This window comes from Aptenodytes forsteri, unplaced genomic scaffold (assembly GCF_000699145.1).
Source record: "Aptenodytes forsteri isolate BGI_AS27 unplaced genomic scaffold, ASM69914v1 Scaffold120, whole genome shotgun sequence".
In the NCBI taxonomy this organism is placed as follows: Eukaryota; Metazoa; Chordata; class Aves; order Sphenisciformes; family Spheniscidae; genus Aptenodytes; species Aptenodytes forsteri.
Window position 1 is genome coordinate 2,173,759 of NW_008795938.1, and position 18,161 is coordinate 2,191,919.

The window sequence follows — 18,161 nt, forward strand, 5'->3', positions numbered from 1 at the left end:
GGCAGGGGACAGCCTCTCCCTCCCAGCATGTTCCTGGGGAAAGGCGGCACTCCTGCAGCATCCTTTACTGCATTTTGGGTTTGTCCCTTGTGTGCTTTTGTGGCTTCGTGTTTTTGTCCTGGAGGGAAAATTTTTGGCTTGGTATGGTCCAGAACTGTTGTTTGGCTCATGTTCTCTCCCGCAGCATAAATTTCTGGTTCAAGAAACTGAGTTTTAATGCAAGCCCCATTCACCAACATATATTCTTGAAATTAGACCACAAGGTATATTCACTGATCTGATTCATTTTGTTGGTCTCCTGGCACAAAGCTGTCTTGGCAAAGGCAGATAGAAGCAGCTGAGGTTTTTGCAGATGAAACCACCTGCACACATTGCTGTATGAAAGCTGACTTGCCTTTATGTAACAGCTTTTACATGGTACTGCCTCAAACCTCTGCAGCCACGTGGGCAGAGCAGAGCTTTGCCATCCCAGAGCCGGGCTCGTGGCCTCCGCTGTCACCGGCTGGCAGAAGGAGCGAGCCTGGTGATTTCAGTTATTTTTGCCTCCCAGCTCCTGTCCTCCACACCGGGAGCAGCAGCAGCAGCACACTCAGCTTTCCCTGGTAAAACAGATAACACCAAGAGCAACCTGTCGCTGTCGGCAGCTGCCCACTTTCTATGACTTTCTCTATGAAAATTGTTATAGCCCATCCTGTTTCTCTAGAATTCCTTTCTCATAGCCAGCTCAGGAGGAAGAGAAAAGCAGGTTTCCTAGTGGGCTGTACTTAATGCCAAGTCCTCAGGTGGCTGAGAGCAGCCTCGGTATTTGAAGCAGCCCCCAGCCATACTGATTTGCCCCAGCTGAGTTTGAAGTCTCCATGGTTTCAAAGGGAGCATTGGTTTCAGCTTGAGCACCTCTTCAGCTCTCAGGCCAACAGAGGCTGCAGGAGACGGGAGCGCTGTGGGATGCAAAAGCTTCAGCTTGCTGGTTTGCAGCCGACCCCAGGTACGGCAGCCCCGTCTCTGTCGAAACCTGGTCCCAGGCTTCCTCCCAGCTTACAATGTTGCTGTTGATACCAGCGGGAGCTGCAGCTGAAGAATGGGGATGGGATCCAGACTTTGTTGAATGTCTTGGCAAGTAGGAAAAATAAGAAAGAAAGGAAGTGCAATTTTTTTGTGAAAGTTAACTCAAGCCTGATTTTCTGTGGAAAAGCAGAGATTGTGGTAAAATGTGAGCAGTATTTATTTTCCAGAGATAAATATGTTCTTTTTTCATTGAAAACATTATATTTTTGCCAAAAGCTGCAATTTTTTTTTTTTTTTAATTTTCAACTGATACTTCAGCATTTGAAATTTACTGATTTTTTTTTTCTTTAGCTTATGTCATTTTCTGGAAAAAAAAAATAGCAGATTGCTTTAGAGAAGCTTTGACTTTATGGCATAGAAGCATTTGAAATTTACTGATTTTTTTTTCTTTAGCTTATGTACATTTTCTGGAAAAAAAAAATAGCAGATTGCTTTAGAGAAGCTTTGACTTTATGGCATAGATTTATTCCTTTAGACATTTCCACCAATGTACTTCTGTTTTGTTTCTCATTTTTTATTGCTTGACTAACCTTTGGGGCTTTTTACATTCATTTGGTGATGGCACTAATGTTGGACTAATCTAATTTCATTGTGACATCTGAGTTATGCACTCAATATTTACCAATAACTGGAATAACTTTTCTTATATTAATTTTTCAAGGACATAGCAACAGCTCTGTCTCCCAATGCAAGAAGCTCAATCCATTGACCTCAGTGTCATTGGACCAAATGCTGTGTGAGAGCTTGCTGCAGCAACACATCCTAATACTAGATTGGGACAGTCTGACCTAAAAATCAGACTTCTTTGGAAGATGCAAAAGAATTATTTGCAAAATATGGGTATGTGTTACATAAACATCTTGCTTTGGGCCACAGTATATAGCCATCACACATTGTAAACGCTGTTTTTCTTGTTCTCAGGTTACAAAAGATGAATTTTTGAACTACTACTCTGGAGTTAGTGCTTCTGTGGACAGTGATGCCTACTTCATTTTAATGATGAAGAAATCCTGGAAACTCTGACTTTTGCTTTCATTTGCTCCAACTTCTTTGGGACCAGAGATTATGAAGAAGTGAAACACCGTTTAGTTTGTTGCGGGTTTGATTTTTTTTTCCAGTTCCGCTCTGAGCGACATTTTCAGAGCTGCATGATTTGACGACACCAGCAAGTGTCCCAGTGCTGGACTCTGACATGCGGCTTCATGTTTCAACAGGTGGCGCTTAAAAGCCAAGGAAAAGTCAGCCTTCCAGCCTTACTGAAATCTAGGAGTGAGCAAAGGGATGGGATAGTCGGTGTAACTTAGCAATTGCATTTCCTGGCATCATCAGTTGTTTTCTTGTGTGTCTGTACATTAGATTTGTTTTGCCAATGTCCTGTTACACACAGGAATGCTAATTTGAGAAGCTTCATGATCACAGTAATAAGGAACTGTTTGACCCTAAAGTAATTCTTCACAGACATGGTAAGTCTCCTTTATGTTACATTTTAGCTCGTTTTAAAGGATGGCTTCAGAAACCCACAACCAAAGAGATAACTAGCTTGAGCCAAAAGTGTATTGACTAAAAACCTGCTGCTTCCCCCAGGGCTGCAGCACTGCAGTACTGCTGTATAAATACAGGCCTTCAAGTCAATAAACGCTTTTGCTAAGAAGCCTAGAAGGGGCTGAACTCCTGCCCTGCAGAAATACCCTGCCATCATTGCCAGGTCCCTTGCTGCCAGAGGAGATGGCTTCATGGTCAGCTTGTGCCTGCCTAAAACTGCCCCGAATTCAGCCACGTGTCCCTGTGGCAGTGGTGGCCGGGCCACCCCTTCACTGTTTATTTCATGGCCCAGACTTCACTGCATATTGCATGCATTTAACAATCCCTTCGCCCTGGCAGAAACAGTTCCCCTGCCTCCCCAGGCTTAGCTGGTCTTCTACCACCCCACTGACACACACAGCATTTTTGTGTGTTTTATCAGCCTGCCTAATGAACATGCACAAGAGAAGGAGATTTGGTAAACAAACTAATAAATTCAGCTGGGGACAAGTATCGCCTTGGGAGGTAATTAACATTTTTCAGCATCATTAACATTAGACTGTGACTCAGTGTTATAACTGACAAAAGACTTATTTTATTTCGTGGATTACTGTTTGTGTGCCGCTAGGAGACGTTTGCGTAGTGCAAATGAGCTGCGCATAGATGAGGGGAGAAACAAAGACGTGAGAGCGGCTGTGTTGTACCATGGGCACAGAAGAGGTGGTGGAGCCTGACGGTTACACGTGGAGAGAGGAGCAGGCAGCTCCAGGCATGGTGTCATAAAGCAGCTACATAGAAACCAGGGTCACCAAGCTCTTTTTGTGTGTGTAGCTGAGTATGAGCGCAGGAGGCAGAAAGTGCGGATGAGGAAGGTTATGCTGAAGTAAAGAAGGTGCATGGAGTATGTGAAAGCTGAGCTATACCGCTGTGTGGATGTTGAGTCAGTTGGGAATTTGTGAACAGCTATGGGGGAAACTGTTGTGTAGAATAAGGAAACTACTTGGTCCTGATCCCGTGAAGTGTTGTCAAGACATAGCCGTGGCTATATCTTCATGTATGTACCATGCATCTAAAAGCTGGCCATGGACCAGAGTGTTTGTGGTGCTTCTTGCTTTGGTGCATATTTGGATTTCTTTTTTTCCAAAAGGAAGCTGAAAGTTTTTGTATCTGTGTACACCCATCAAATTTATGTTGATGGCTATAAAATCGCATATGATGTTCAAGGATGCTTATACTAAGACTGCTCAAATACTGGTACTCAGCACCTGCAAAATAGTCAGGGACCAATTTTTCCAAAAGATTTAGCTCCCACAGTTCAGGCCAGATTGTCAAAGCTGAAGGAGACTGCTAGCCTCTGCATGCTTCAGAGCAGCCTAATCCCCAAACAGAGCTATCTCAGAGGAGCTTAGTGCTTGTGAAAGTTCAGCCTGACAGGACTTGACTGAACAGCACTGTAATGACCCAGTTGTTGGCATTGGCTTGGTAGTAGTTGGATGTGGTTCAATGAACAGGTTTCATGGCCACTTCTGGGAGCCAGGGTGCTTTAGAAACCTTAATGCTAACCTTTAACCCCCCCTTGACTTGGCTCGCTGCTGCTCTTCTGGAAAGGTGCTCTTCTGGAAAGGTACTCTTCTGGATAGGCTTCATCATATGCCTAGGTGTCACTAAAAATTGGGAATAAAACTCCTTAACACTGGGTGTATTAAAGAGCAGGCATTACTTTATTTGGCCGGGTGCATGGGGGATCTCTCCTCCTAGCATGCACGCTGTATGCTACATCAACTGTCTCTTATATAGTTCTGCGATATACATATTCATAGTAATTTCTTGGAAAAATCATGCATATTCACTATATTTCTAGGAACTAATTGTAATATTTGCATAGTCCTTCATGCATGCGTTATGAGTCCTTAGGAGCATCTTCAGGTGTCTTAGGTGGTCTCTGGAGGTCTCTCGCGGTTTCTTGTGTTTGCAGGAGGTGAACTTTTCTTGAACCTTTGGGCCCTTCTCCTTATATGGTCACAAATTGGCTCATCACTGCTGTTTGCCACAGTTTTGGTTGTCCTTGTCTGGTTTCTGCTAGTACTTATCTGTCTCTCACGATGTGCTCGTTAGCTGTGGCCTTGTATGCGATGTACTCGTTAGCTTTGGCCTTGTATGTTTGACGCACGCTTGATTAGTCCAGCATTTTATCTTACAACTATTTACAACACAGATACATGCCTGGAATGAAGTGACCCCCTGTGACTGGCATGAGTTAGCCTATAGCTTCCACTAAGAAAAGCTGTATTGGGATGAACATAATTAACAAAAGGCCGCTCTGTTTTCTATCAGTTGCATATTTGTCAGCATTCAGCAGTGTGTTAATGAAGTACCATCTCTGAGGACACAGCCTATATGGGACTTTGCCTTACTGTAAGCATACCTACACTATCGCAAGCCTGAGGGTTTTTTTTCTTTTCTGGTGCTCATGGTGCGGACTCACGGCTGCACACGGGAGCTTGGGCAAAGCTTCTGGCTCACCTGAGCAAGTACGAGCCATTTGCAGGAGATAGGCTTCACCCACCTGATTGCCAGAGCTGTTACCTCTCTGTTTTCTGCGTAACAAGAGCTGGATGGCAATTGGAGTCAGGATGAACAAAGGCATGCCCAGTCCAAAACATAGGGACTGGAGTTGCAGGGTGGCTTCCCTGGCTTGCAGGGTCGTGGCAATGAAGGGAGGGTGATGCTTGCTGTTATCCTACAGTGCTTTCATACCTCTGAGCTGTCTGGATTTATTTGGGTTTTATCCTGCCTGAAGCTAGGTAGAGCCCATGGAGTTATCCAAATTTCAGTGGGGGCAGAGTAAGTCCTATCCTGATAGATGTGTATTAGAAGACTGAATTAGAGCAGGATAAATAGGTCATGCAAATAGCCATGTCCTTTTAATACAGTAAAAACATTATAAAACCAAGGTTACTTGTTATCTAATTAAATAAGATAATAAGATATAGAAAATGGAATGAATGTCAAAACATTAGCAGCTATGCAAAAATATAAGTACTATATAGGGAAAATATAACTGTTTCAGAGTGATTAAAGTAACTAAACATCAGGTTTCTACTACTTGTCCTGTACTAAGGAGCAAACATCAGGTTTCTGCTACTTTTCCCGTATTAAAAAGCAGTATACCTTTCTGGACAAACAGAAAGACTATTACACATAGGTACCTTACTGCTTAAATAGTGCAAATAGACATTTATGATGTCCCTTTTAATCCTTAAAAATGTGTGTATGAATTCAAAACAAGCATAGCACATACTGTACAAGATTTTTTCTGATGCACTTTTGCTTCTTGTGCTATTCCCTTTCTGTTTGTCACTGTGTTACAGGAAGAGGATATCTTTCCAGCACAGTCTGTCTGCATATACAATCGCACTGTGCAAGTCGGCACAGTATGAGCATTACCAGCAGCTCTTTTAAAAAAAAAAATACAAGCATTATAAAGCAAATGAATGTCCAGGGCTTTCATCTTTTTCTACTGCATTAATCAATGTTTCATTTGGTGAGAAACAGCAATAAAACTCATTCTGTAAAATGTCACTGGAATGCCTTGTGCCAAATCCTCAGCCCCTTTGCACACAGGGACCGAAAGGTGGTCCTGTTGGAAGGTTTCTCTAGCGTTGGGTGGAGGTGGAGAAGGTGGAGTGCTGTCTTGGGAATGCTGTTTTTCTCCAGCAGGCTACATCAAATATAGTGACAACTTGGTGATTATTACCAATCAGAACAAATTTGAGCAGCTCTGAGGATGAGAGAGGACTCTTTTTACCCTTAGGCTCTGGGAATGTGAATATGTTTCAGCAAAGGAGAATTTCAAGCAGCTAGAGGAACTGAGACTGCACAGTGAGGTGAACCCCAATCCCAGAGCGCAGCAAAACAGCTTGGATTTCCCATGGCCACACTGCTTGGCTGTCGTGCAACCATGTGGCTGTAGCAGCTTTATCTCCAAGCGTGTGCTCTGCAATGCGCAGCATCCCCAGTGGGACTGTGAAGTGGCTCAGTCATCTGTGTGTGGCAGCACATGGGGAACCCCTTAGAGCTGGGCACAGAGTCCAGTGAAAGGTGACTGGGAAGAGACAGGATGCCTTCCTATGTCATAATGTTTAAAAAAAAAAAAAAAAAAAGCTGTCTCCAGGCAATTTACAAGGTACTTTTAAAAAAAAATACAGGTCTTCTGATCACTGGCAGGATCCGTGACACTCCATCCATCTTCCTAGGTCAGATGTTGCATGAGAACATTGCCTGGCCAAATTCGAAGTATTCTCATGCAGCCACAGCCATTGGGAATAATGCTAGTAAATAAACACGGTCCACTCAGCCCTTCTGTCCCAGAAAGTACTGACATGTTGCACTAATGCTTGCACAAGAGCTGCACTCAAAGACAGCATCATACATTTTACAGCCCCAGTTCAGTTTCTAGGAAGAGATGGGACTTTGCATTTCATTGATTTTGTTTTGTTTTCTTAGCTAAACATTGCTAGTACATGAAATACTGAAGATCTTTAATATATAGCACTAGCAGAAGTACCTGTGGATCCTAAATAGTCACTGTCGAGCAGATTTTTACCAACATCAAAAAGTAGTGCTATGTAGGATTTTGCTTTGTTTTAATCTCTGTGTTGCTCAAAAAAAAAAAAAAAAAATCAGTCTGAGAAAATACCTTCGTAAAGTGAGTCCATGTGCCCTTTTTGCTGGGGCTCAGCAAACTCCCTTTGCGGTAACCAAGCTCCTGAATCCCCAGGCAACAAATGCCTCATAGCAACTCTCATTTACCGGCGTTTTGCAAACTCGTGGACTTCCACTGATTGCAGAGGAGTTACTCTTGGCCTACTGCTGTTGAAGAGATTGGATTCTATTTGCTACCATATTTCTTGCTTAGGCATTAATAAGAGCTTACTTTGCAACCAAGAGGTTAACAGAAGAGTTCATTAACTTCTACGAGATGTGCTGTGATCCTCAGCTAGGACTGCAGTGTCATTGCTCTGGATTAATCAGATCTGAAGATCTGGTTGGACTCGATGATCTTAGAGGTCTTTTCCAACCTTAATGATTCTGTGACTCTATGAAGATTAAAGTCAAGTTTAATTAAATTTAATTGCTGCTGCAGTGGAGATTGCTACTGGCATGCTGAGACCTGAGGTTAGGCCACTTATCACTGAAACATGGGAGACTTCCTTACAGGTATAGCATTGCACTGTGAGCAGGGTGCCTTGCGGAGGTGGGAACTCACAGGACGCAGGAAAACAAATCAGAAAGCTTCAGTGTCCTGCTTGTGTTAGAGAAAAAATGGTACGCTATCATTCCTGTAAGGTTTACTGAATTTTGTAGAAGCTAGACATTGTGACATAGGCTTCTTCGTTGTTCGGTGACCTCATTTCACTGGTAGGCAGCATCTGGGATGCAGTGTCACCATTTAGGGGCTCTGGTCTGGGCTGGTGAGAGGGATCCGGGGGAGGAGCAGAAGAAAGGTTGAAAGCGTCATCGCACAGGGGCACCCCATTGCTGTGGCACACCTCGTAGGTGCTGGAGCTGCAGTTTCCTTCGGTGACTGCAAGCTGGCTGGTGCCCAGGAGTCTGTGCAGGGCTTCAGCTGGCCAGATTCCTCCGTAAGTCACAGGAAGGTTTAGCTTGCTTTTGTCTGTCATCGCAGGGATCATCTTCTGATCTGATCCACTCCTAAATTTTTCTGGAATGTTTGTCTCTGGAGCAGTTGACGGCTGCAGAAAATTTTCCAGTTCAGCTTTTGCTCGAATGCCATCCACTTTATGGATATGAACGTAACCAAAACTCTCTGGGTTGAAGCTTATATCAAAATTCTGCACAGCAAAGGGAACAGCATGGTCAGTTAACAGTGGGTATTAGCTTAAGAGAAAAACTACTTTGATAGTTCATTTGATTTTAGAAGGGTATTTATTACTTCTTTAACTCCGAAAGTAACCCTGAGCAGGCTGAACAATAGGTTAGCAGAGAATAAACTATCATGTGGCTTAAAATCCTTTTCCATATTAATCTGAATCTATCCAGTGGCCTCCTGCAGGCAGCACCACTGGAGAGCGTTTTATGCTCTATGCAATGTGGTGGGAACTGATGTTTCAGAGGCTTTTCTGAGCCACACATCTATTGCATGCCTGTCATTTCACAGGAATGAGTGTGCTGACCAGGCGGTTCCTTTCAGTTTTACCTTCCTAATTTAGCAGTGAGGGAAATAAAAGTTTGCCATGACTTCCTGAAACACATTAGGAATCCCTGCACTGGGGAGCACGGGGGGTGGGAGAGTCATCTTAGACCTCTTATTAAATTAAGAACATGCTAATAATGTACCAACTGGAGAGAACAGCGCTGATGAGTTTCTTAGTGAAAAAATGCACTAGACACATAGTTTTAAGGCAACGGGTTAATCCCGCACCTTACAGTTTGTAACATTTGTCCATCTGCCTTTTATCTGGCAGAGCAGTTCATGTACTGCATGGTGTATGAGCAATTCTGCTGGCTCTGTAAGGGTACACAGGCATCACCAGGGATGTCTGCAAAGGGTCCCCATCCAGCCCCACAATCACAGTTTCATAGAATCACCGAAGCATCTCGGTTGGAAAGGACCTCTGGAGTCCAACTGGTCCAACCTTCTGCCAGAAGCAGGACCTGGATTCGGTTATCCAGAGCCCTATCAAGCCAAGCCTTTTCCAGCAAAGGAGAACCTACCTCTTCTCTGGGCAACCTACACAATGTTTAATTGTTGTCACAGAGAAAGATTTTTTTTCTTGTATCCAGATGAAGTTTGCCCTGAAGCAATATATGCCTGTTGCCTCTGGTCCTGTCACCATGCAGCCTTGTGGCAAGAGCACCTCCACCATCTCTCTACCTACACTTTAGGTATTGGAAGGTTGTGATTAGTAGTCCCCACCCCAAGCTTCCTCTTTTCTAGAAACAAACTCAATTCCTTCAACCTTTCTTCATATATCAAGTCCTCCAGCCCTCTGTAGTTTCTTTGCACAAGTCAAAGCTCAGGCACTAGTTGAATTGTCTGTTATTTCCATACCTTTGACTAGCATCTGCCTGTGCAAATGTGGGCTCTCTTCAGTGAAATGTAGAAGTAATTTCTGAAAGGTGCCCCAGTTAATGCATGTACTGTCTCTCATAAGTATTAGTTTTGTTCCCGATAGTCTATACTCAGGTGAAAACAACAGTGGAAGTACATACATTTTTTGGCTTCTTGCATAGTTGTTCCAGCGTTTTTTTATGATCAGGAAGGTTTGGCCACACAGCAGGCTTGATCCTGAAACAGCAACAGTAGACAAAAAGGAGTTCAAAAAAAACTGTCCCTCAGCAAAAGAGGGACATGTTGAGATATCAGAGATTCATATTGCATCATTCATACTAATTCTCACAAAGCCTTAGGGCTGGCTTGCATTACCCAGAATAATGACAGAGAAGTCTCATAATAAAACAAAGACAGGAAAAGAGGAGTTATAAAGGTCACCAAATAGTCATTGTCCTTTTGAGTGCACAAATCGTCACAGTTAAAGGAAGACATTTCACCAAGTACTGGAAAAGCAACAAATTATGGTGGCAAAGAGCTCATTTGCATCTAGCTGTGTTAACAGGGTTTTGCATGATGAAACCAATTTCTGCAAGTGAAGAAAGATGCTGTGGTTAAAGTGCAAATTTGCTGATATTTGCCTCTGCATGTTTACATAAGTCACAGAACTGCATATTGTCCCACTCCTTGGCCAGCTATCTGTGCTTCAGATATCTGCATTGTAGCCTTGTCCCACAGGTCTCATTTTTACTGCCTTGATTAGCAAAGTTCTCGTGTTGTGCCGCTGGAAACCCTCAGCTATGATACATCGAGAGAATATTGCCTGACTGACATTCAATGTTGCAGTGACATAAATGTAGCTGTAGATGTATATGAATATATATTTCATTTTATGTATGTGTCTGTATATGTGGGTATATATACACACATGTCTAAAACCCTCTTCTTTTTAAAAGGGAAATCTCTGGCTTCAAAAAGTCTCACCATCTAAAAGCTTGTTTTTTCAGCAGTTTTACATAAGCAGAGCTTCTAGCAAAGTTAGGGAACTGCAGGTGCTCAGCAACAGTAAAAAGCAAGAGCTAGAAATCTCAAGCCACATCTATACTTGCAAATAAAACAGCACCAGGGAGCGTTCCCTGGCAGATAACTCCAGTGTCTAAAATGTTTAATTATTAAAATTGTTCTTGGCATGGTTTGACTGGGGCCAACTAGCACATTCCCAGGCAATCCCTGTGTGTAATTCAGGAGTTAGCACAGCCCAAGTGTTGTCCCCAAAAAGCAGCTCGCATGCAGCCATGTCTGTGGATGTCAGTGGAGCTGGATGTCATGGACGGGCTACTCTGAATGCCACCTAACAGCCCTAGGCTTTCTGCCTTGCAAGGACTTCATCTCCTATGGTTAAACTTGGGACTTTTTCACTTCAGATTCTGGTTTCACCAGATTATCTATGTATCTGCTCATTTTCTTAAATTTGTCAACTATCCATTCTCTGTAAGCATATATAGCCACGTATTAAAAAATATATTTACAGCTAGCTATCTACTGCTGTGTAGCCAATATATGAAAAAAAAAGAACGCAGGCAAAGGACTGCCTGTGTAATGAATGTATCTCCAGTCCCACTTCTGCCATGACTGCTTTGGTGGGGGATGTAGAGCCTGGTTTTGCCACATGGCTGGCTGGATGTGGACCCAGCTGAGCTGGTGGTTGACGCCATCAAGCCCTTGTTGCAGAGAGCTCTGCCCTGCTGCTTCCGAAAGCGCTGCAGAGCAAACACGCTGCTGACTCAGCCTATGAAAGGGAAAGAGGCAATCTCCCCAGTATACCATTTCCACACCTCTTGGGACTTTACTAAAACCCACAGGTCGCTTTCTTTCCAGATCTTGCTTGAAGCTTTTGAGACAAATTTGCCTCCAGCAAGACACCGACTCTGTAAGTGTTTCATGGTGACTTCAGCTCCCAAAAGGTCCCAGTGCTTCGAGCCCAAGACTGAAGTCTCCTCAGAGTGGCAGGTCATCTTCTGCCTGCCAACACCCTCTCTTCTATTGCCCACTTCTACGCTTTGTCTGCCTTTGGCTTGATATAGAGGTCCAGAGATGGAAAGAGAGTAGTTCACAAGTATAACAGGGAAAGCAATAAGACTGTCAGAACAGGATTGGCTTCCAACACTTTTTCTGATACAAAAAGACTTAGATTACCTGTTTTCCCAAAAAGTTACGATCAGGACAATCATGACAATAGACAACATGAATCCCAGGATGGAGAATATAACCACGACCACGCTGCTAGCTAAAGAAAAACAAAGAATATCAGCCAATGCATGTAAATGTCTCACTCTTAAGCCACCGTAACTGTAATGTCTCTTCAGACAATAAATTAGGAATTAATGCCAAGCATTGCACTTGCCTGTCATTGGACTGGTGCAGTGGTGCATTTCTCCTGCCTCCCTGAAGGAGGAAAGAGGTAAGCTGGCAGAGCATCAGCACTTGGCTGAGCTCTAAGCTGGGTTCCCAGGTTGGATTAAAGCAGCTCGAAGTCTGCTATCATTTCCAGCGCGTTGAAGCCACCACTCGCTGTATCCTTACAGCAGCACTGAAGTGACTTCGAACACACGTAATGCCAAGGTGCCCCTGGGACTGAAGGGACTCCAAGGACCAGAAGGATTATTCATGTTTACAAGTGCAATGATGACATTTTATCCCATATCGTATTTGTGATTAAAGTGCCATGTTTGCATACAAATCCAGGGCCCTGAAATGGGCCATGTTTCGCTGCTCTTTGTGCCTCATCTAAAACGCTCAGTGCAAGCTGGTTCTTCTGCAGATCAGCAGGCAGCAAGCAGGAGTGAGTCAGCCTTCACCTCCCTTTGCACCCCCCTCATGCCCTTACAGCAGCATTTCATCTGATCTTATTGCCCTTCATGTGGAGAGTCAGCCCCAGACCAGAGCTGCTGGGTCATCTCCGTTGGGGTGCCTGGTGCCTGTGAGGGCTGACCCTGCCATGGCCGTGGCCTCTTCCCTCCCCATGCTCTCGTCACTGCTGCCGCCAGGGTTGGCCAGGGAGCTGAGGACCCCTAGCTCTGCTTTCTTCCAGGTGGACCAAAGTGGTTTCTGCCCTTACAGCTCTCTGTGGAGTGCTGCTCCCTTGTGGTCCTGAAGCTCTTGGAAGTGCTCCATTCGCTCCACATGCCCTTAAAATAATCTCCGTTGGGCTGCGAACGTACTTTCACCTCATACGATGCATCATTTTCAAGGTTTTTCCCCAGTAATTTTACCTGAAGGTATGGCGACTCTATTGTCTAAACACACAAAAAAATCCCATTATTTTTCTAGAAGACACAGGAAAAGTATCTTTGAGTTTCAGCAAAATATGCAAGATCAGGTGCATCCCTGCAGTACTGTGCTGTTTGCTCCGTGTCTTTGGTTATTATACAGGTGGTCATGACAGCATCAGTCTAGTTTAACAGCAAGGTAGTCCAGACAGTATCGAGAAGAGAGACTAACGCCAGGTAAAAGCTCTTTGGAAAACAGCTGGAAATTTTAACTGTGCTTTTCTACTGCTGACACTGCAGTGGGAAATATATGCCTCCCTGGGAAGGGTCAAAAGAGAGAGGGGGAAAAAATACATATATGCAGCATAAAAAGTTGATTTCTGAAAGAGCAGCTACAGGAAAGAAGCTGAAATCCCACAGTGCAGCTCTGGTGCTCTTCATTTCAATGTATTTGTTTGCCTGAATCCTTTTCTTTTTCTAGTTCAGTTCTCCTGTGTTCCCTCTGTAAAAACCAGGTACAGTCCACGCTTTCAAACACCCCCCATCTGGACTAGTGTTTGCATGGCTGCTCTTGTGACAGGGGTCACAGAGGTCCCAGCAGCTGGGCAGCCCAAACCAGGTCCAGTTTACAGGCAGCTGCGGCCCAAAACATGGTGAGTGGGAGAGCTGCAGGGCTGCACCTGAAGCCTGGAGAGGCTCAGTAGAAAAGGGACATGAAGAAACTGTTGCTAGATAAGAAAAGGGGTCATACGGTTTACTGACTGATAAGCAGAGAAAATAGAGCAAAACCACCATAGCAAAGAGCAAGCCATCCAAACACAGGATGGTTCGTTACATTATGTCATCTCTTCCCACTGCAAAGCCCAAATGAATGAAACTTTGTTAGCCCAGAGAAATGTCTATCATCAGACATGGGTGCTCTCGGTCTGGAATTGTTTCGACTGATGAAATTTCCAAATGCCAAATACTGCACCTTTCCAAGCTTTCAGCTGGAGAACTGTAGAAATGCAGATCTGAGGGTTTTTACATGATACTGGTATTTCTGATTATGTTTCATTTCGGAAATTAGTGTAAGCTCACCAAAACATCATCACTTACTTTCCAAGTACCTTCTTCCTGCCGATAGGCTATTTGGTGTATTAATTTGTCCTTTAAGTATTTCTTCCATGAGTGTGGTGTACTGTAATGAATAAGATACTCATTTGCCTCCTTTTGGTATGTGATGTTTATATCAAATGGTACTTCAGGCTTAACTGCAAATGATAACAAACCAGGATATAACAGGAGTAGGATAATGTTACTACAAAATAAACAGGTTTTGAAAAGTAAAAAAAAGTCCACTTCAAGTTACACCCCCTGCAGGGTGACCTATCTTGAGCAAGGGCTGGCCCAAGCTGGGCGAGCCTCATGCTGAGCCCCAGCTCATCCTTACACCTTGGTCCTGAGAGGGGCTTGGTTTTGACCTGCTGGAGCAGCAGTGTGACCAGCAGGGACAGCGCTTCCTCGGCATGTGACATTTAGACTTGGAAAGCAATTCCTGAGCATGCCCACCCCTGCAGTAGCACTGCTTGAAGACCTGAAATTCAGTCCCTCTAACCAGTGCTCTGAGAGGGAGACCCCATGGCAAAACGCATCGCTGCTCTGGGAGGAAGGCACTGGGGAGCAAACTGGGTATGGGTACAACTGCTGGTAGCTGTCAGGGCGGTAGGACAGAGGAAGGGACAAAGTATGACAGTGTTAGACATAGCAGAGGGGGCTGTGGCTCCAGGCCCTTGCTATGAACCCACACCTGACCCGGTCTGCAGGAGACTGTGTCAAATGACCATCTGTGCAAGTACATCAAGTCCAAAATGTAGCCCTCAGGACTCTCCCCAAGCTGTGCCTGAGCTGGATGTGCCTGAGGTCTCTGCAGGGACCTATGTCTGTGCCACTGAGGCTTCCTGAATGTGCCATGTAAAGTATATCAGTCTCACAGGAACAGAGAGCCCACACCTCCCTCCTCTCAGGAAAATGCATATAGCCAGAAATTATGCCTACTCCTTCTGCAACCCCCGAATACTTAATCCTTCCATGCAGAACCTGCAGTTTCTAGAGGAGAGACCACCAGGGATGGTTGAGGCTGGCCCATAAACTGAACGGTAATGTAAGATTACAAAACTATTGGACTGTGGCAAAAATGTTTCATAAGAGAGGGATGTTGCAGTGCCCATTGCCAAAGGAAGGCAAAGCAATGTGGCACCAGAGCAGAACATAGCTGCCCTACACGGGCTTCTCTGCAGCCTTTGAATCAGCTCCCAAGAGGGCTAGGTCCTAAGAAGCCCCTCTTCCCCTGAGTTGCCTATTTCTTGGCTCAGGCAGGTCCCCAGCGTGGCTTTGATGAGCCCATTAATGGGCTTTTTGTGTCCCTTCTGTGCTGCAGGATGCTTCAGCACCTTGTTCAGACAACAGGCTCAACCAAGAAGCAAGGTGTGAAAAAGTGAGATCTTGCAACCTTGCGGTCCCTGTGCTACTGAGCTCACGCTAGACTTTGGGTGGTCAGTCCTGAAACTGCGCAATCCCTAGTAAGAGATGAACAGAATGTCCCTGCTTGACAGTTCGTCCACAGTCAGGAACAGCTGCTTCACCCATGTGCATGATTCGGTCTATGTCCAGGTCTGCGCAGAGTGTTACAAGCCAGAATTCTGCTGCCTATTTTGAATGGAGGTTAATCGTGTTTGGCTTTGAAGCAAGGAGAACACCACACTCTGCCAACACCCCAATCCAGGCTACATGCCCTGCTAGGACACTATTTTATACTGCCTCTTTGTCATCCAGATTGACGCTTAGGCTTTGCGCCGGGCTATTTTTCCCCCCAGTAACCTCTATATCTTAAAAATGTCCAAAATGTTAGGTGTCTTACCAATGTCAGTTACAACCAGACTCCTGCAGACCCTTTTCTTCATCTCAGAGTCCATGCAAATGTCTTTATTCGAGAGTATATCAGTGAATTGTAAGAAATATGCATCTTCCTGTTTCTCCATATTGAAGCACACGTAATTGCTGTCTTCCTTGGTACTGTTGACCAAAGTGACACAATGTTAATTTCCTCTCAGTTTTACTATAACATAGTAAGGGACAAATCCTGGTTGCTCATTTCACATTAACTGAAGTGAGACTCCATGTGAAATAAGAAAAATATGCCATGCAAATAAGGGGTTTAAAAGATTGATACGTTTTTCTTCGTGGTCTTTGAGCACAATAATCAAGTGACGTGAGTCACAGTAAGAGTCCTGGAGCTCTCCAAGAAAAAAAATGCAGTTATTAAATTGGAGATGTATGTGTTAAAAACCTTTGTACCTTTAAAAATGATCTTACTGCTGCCATTTTTAAATATAGGGCAATAGGTTTGGATGTTCACTGAAGATAAATTTCTTATTGACTGAAGTGGTAGCAAATACAGGGTCAACAGTCAGCCAGGCCATGAAGGAGTCATAAGGCACACTTTCAGAGGTGGAAATATATCTGCGTGTTCGTCCATCTGTGTGACTTCTGTGTTTGAGGACTGTCATAAAATTTCAGTCAAAATCTGGAATAAATGCCATGAAAATAGAAAAATTCTAATAAACTAGGTGGAAAAAAATTAAGTAGTGATTAGAATAGCAAGGCAAAAAAAAAAATCCACTTCTTTTGCTGGCTGCTGCAGAACTTTCAGTTTCAGGAAAAACAGGCAAAGGGAAAAGCAGAAGTATGCTAAAGAAACAAAATCTGAGCTTCTTCAGCTAGATGCATCAGTTAAAAAAAAGGTGGAAAAGAATTTCAAGGCCTTGACAAGAAGTGGAGATGACTGATGTGTTTGGTTACTGTTGGGCTTTTGTATACTCATTCTAGTGTGTTTTTTGCACGTCTGTGTGTGCAAAGACAATTGCTTAATTTTTGTCTTGACCCGGATAAAGGCATTTTCCCTGCAGTGGAAAATCAGCCTTCTTGGCAAAGAATTTTCTGCAGAAAGGATCTGCCTCTTCAAAAACATTTTCACTTTTCACTTGATAAAGGTTAGGGGTTTATTTTTTTAAATATTATTTAGTTAAAAGGAAAAACGTTCTCTGTTCATGCTGAGCTACATCCATAATTACAGGTGTTCCAGAGCAACAGAGGCAAGATCAGGACTGTTGGAGATGTTATAATGTCCTTTACAGACCCCTCCAGCTGACTTTTTTTCCTTATTAGGGAGTTATGTTCTATTTCAGTAAACTCTTCTTCTTTGCTGAATATAGTATTTAAACTTGGTAAAACACTCTGAAATAGAATTTTGTCTGGCTTTGCTGCTCCTGTTTCCCAGCATACAGCAACGTGACTCACTGGTGCTTAGCATTTCGCTTCCCAGAAGTTTACCAAAGGACAGACTGACAGCACTTACCACAGGGCCAGGGTATAGTTAGTGTTGTGAGGAGGCGGCTCGGTAAAATTGCAGGTCAGGCTGCTATAGGAATCCCTAAATTCCAGCTGGCTGAAGCAGTCGATGTCAAAATTGTCTGGTTCGTCATCTCCAAAAGTCCCTAAGGAGAAATTTGCAGGATGTTACTGAAGCAAATCCATGAGTGTATTCGATTTGCAGCTCCAGTGTACAGGAGGTTGTTTCTTTACATGGTTGCCTGAAAGGAAGAGGATCAACCCACCTGTTTTGTAAGAAGCAAAGAAAGTTTGTTCAAAATGAAATTAAAAGCCACTTGCACCTTTCAAGGTTGCTCTCCCTGCATGCCAGTGAAGCCCACCCACTCACCACGCATGAAGGTACATTCTGCATCGTCAATCTGTGAACTATAAAAGACATAGCGTCGCAGATCATTTGGTCAGATGAGACACCCTGTGTCTGTTCTTTTCTATTAATCATAGGCAAAGAGGGGTGCTGATGTCGACCTGGAAACCTCTGTCAAAAAGTCCCAGTGTCAAGTACAAAACAGAGAAAATATATTGTCTGCTCTGCAGTTTAATTCCTCCTAAGTTTGAGCCAGGGACAGGGGAATTCTCATTTTAAAAGTTACAGATAAACTTTGTACCAAAATAAAAGCAGGACCTACTCCATTTGAAAATCATCTCAGAACTTCCTCAAACAGGTTTTCTTATTGGGAGCCATAAAATGCTGCTATCCTTGGGCATGTGTCGTGGTTTGACCTCAGTCGGCAACTGAGTACCACGCAGCTGCTCGCTCACTCCCCCCCACCGGGGGGGGTGGGGGAGAGAAATGGTGGAGG

General features: G+C 44.0%; 1 protein-coding gene across 1 annotated transcript in view; it reads right to left on the reverse strand.

Moving 5' to 3' along the window:
* Positions 1-7,937: 7,937 nt before the first annotated feature.
* IL7R (interleukin 7 receptor) overlaps positions 7,938-18,161 on the reverse strand; it is a 15,823-nt gene continuing 5,599 nt past the window's right edge. The window contains exons 2-8 of the mRNA XM_009285220.2: positions 17,327-17,465; positions 15,830-15,984; positions 14,029-14,183; positions 12,780-12,957; positions 11,858-11,948; positions 9,823-9,898; positions 7,938-8,441 (exon numbers count right to left, since the gene is read on the reverse strand). Of these exons, the coding sequence (XP_009283495.1) occupies positions 7,938-8,441; positions 9,823-9,898; positions 11,858-11,948; positions 12,780-12,957; positions 14,029-14,183; positions 15,830-15,984; positions 17,327-17,465 (1,298 nt within the window). The remainder of the gene's footprint in view (positions 8,442-9,822; positions 9,899-11,857; positions 11,949-12,779; positions 12,958-14,028; positions 14,184-15,829; positions 15,985-17,326; positions 17,466-18,161) is intronic.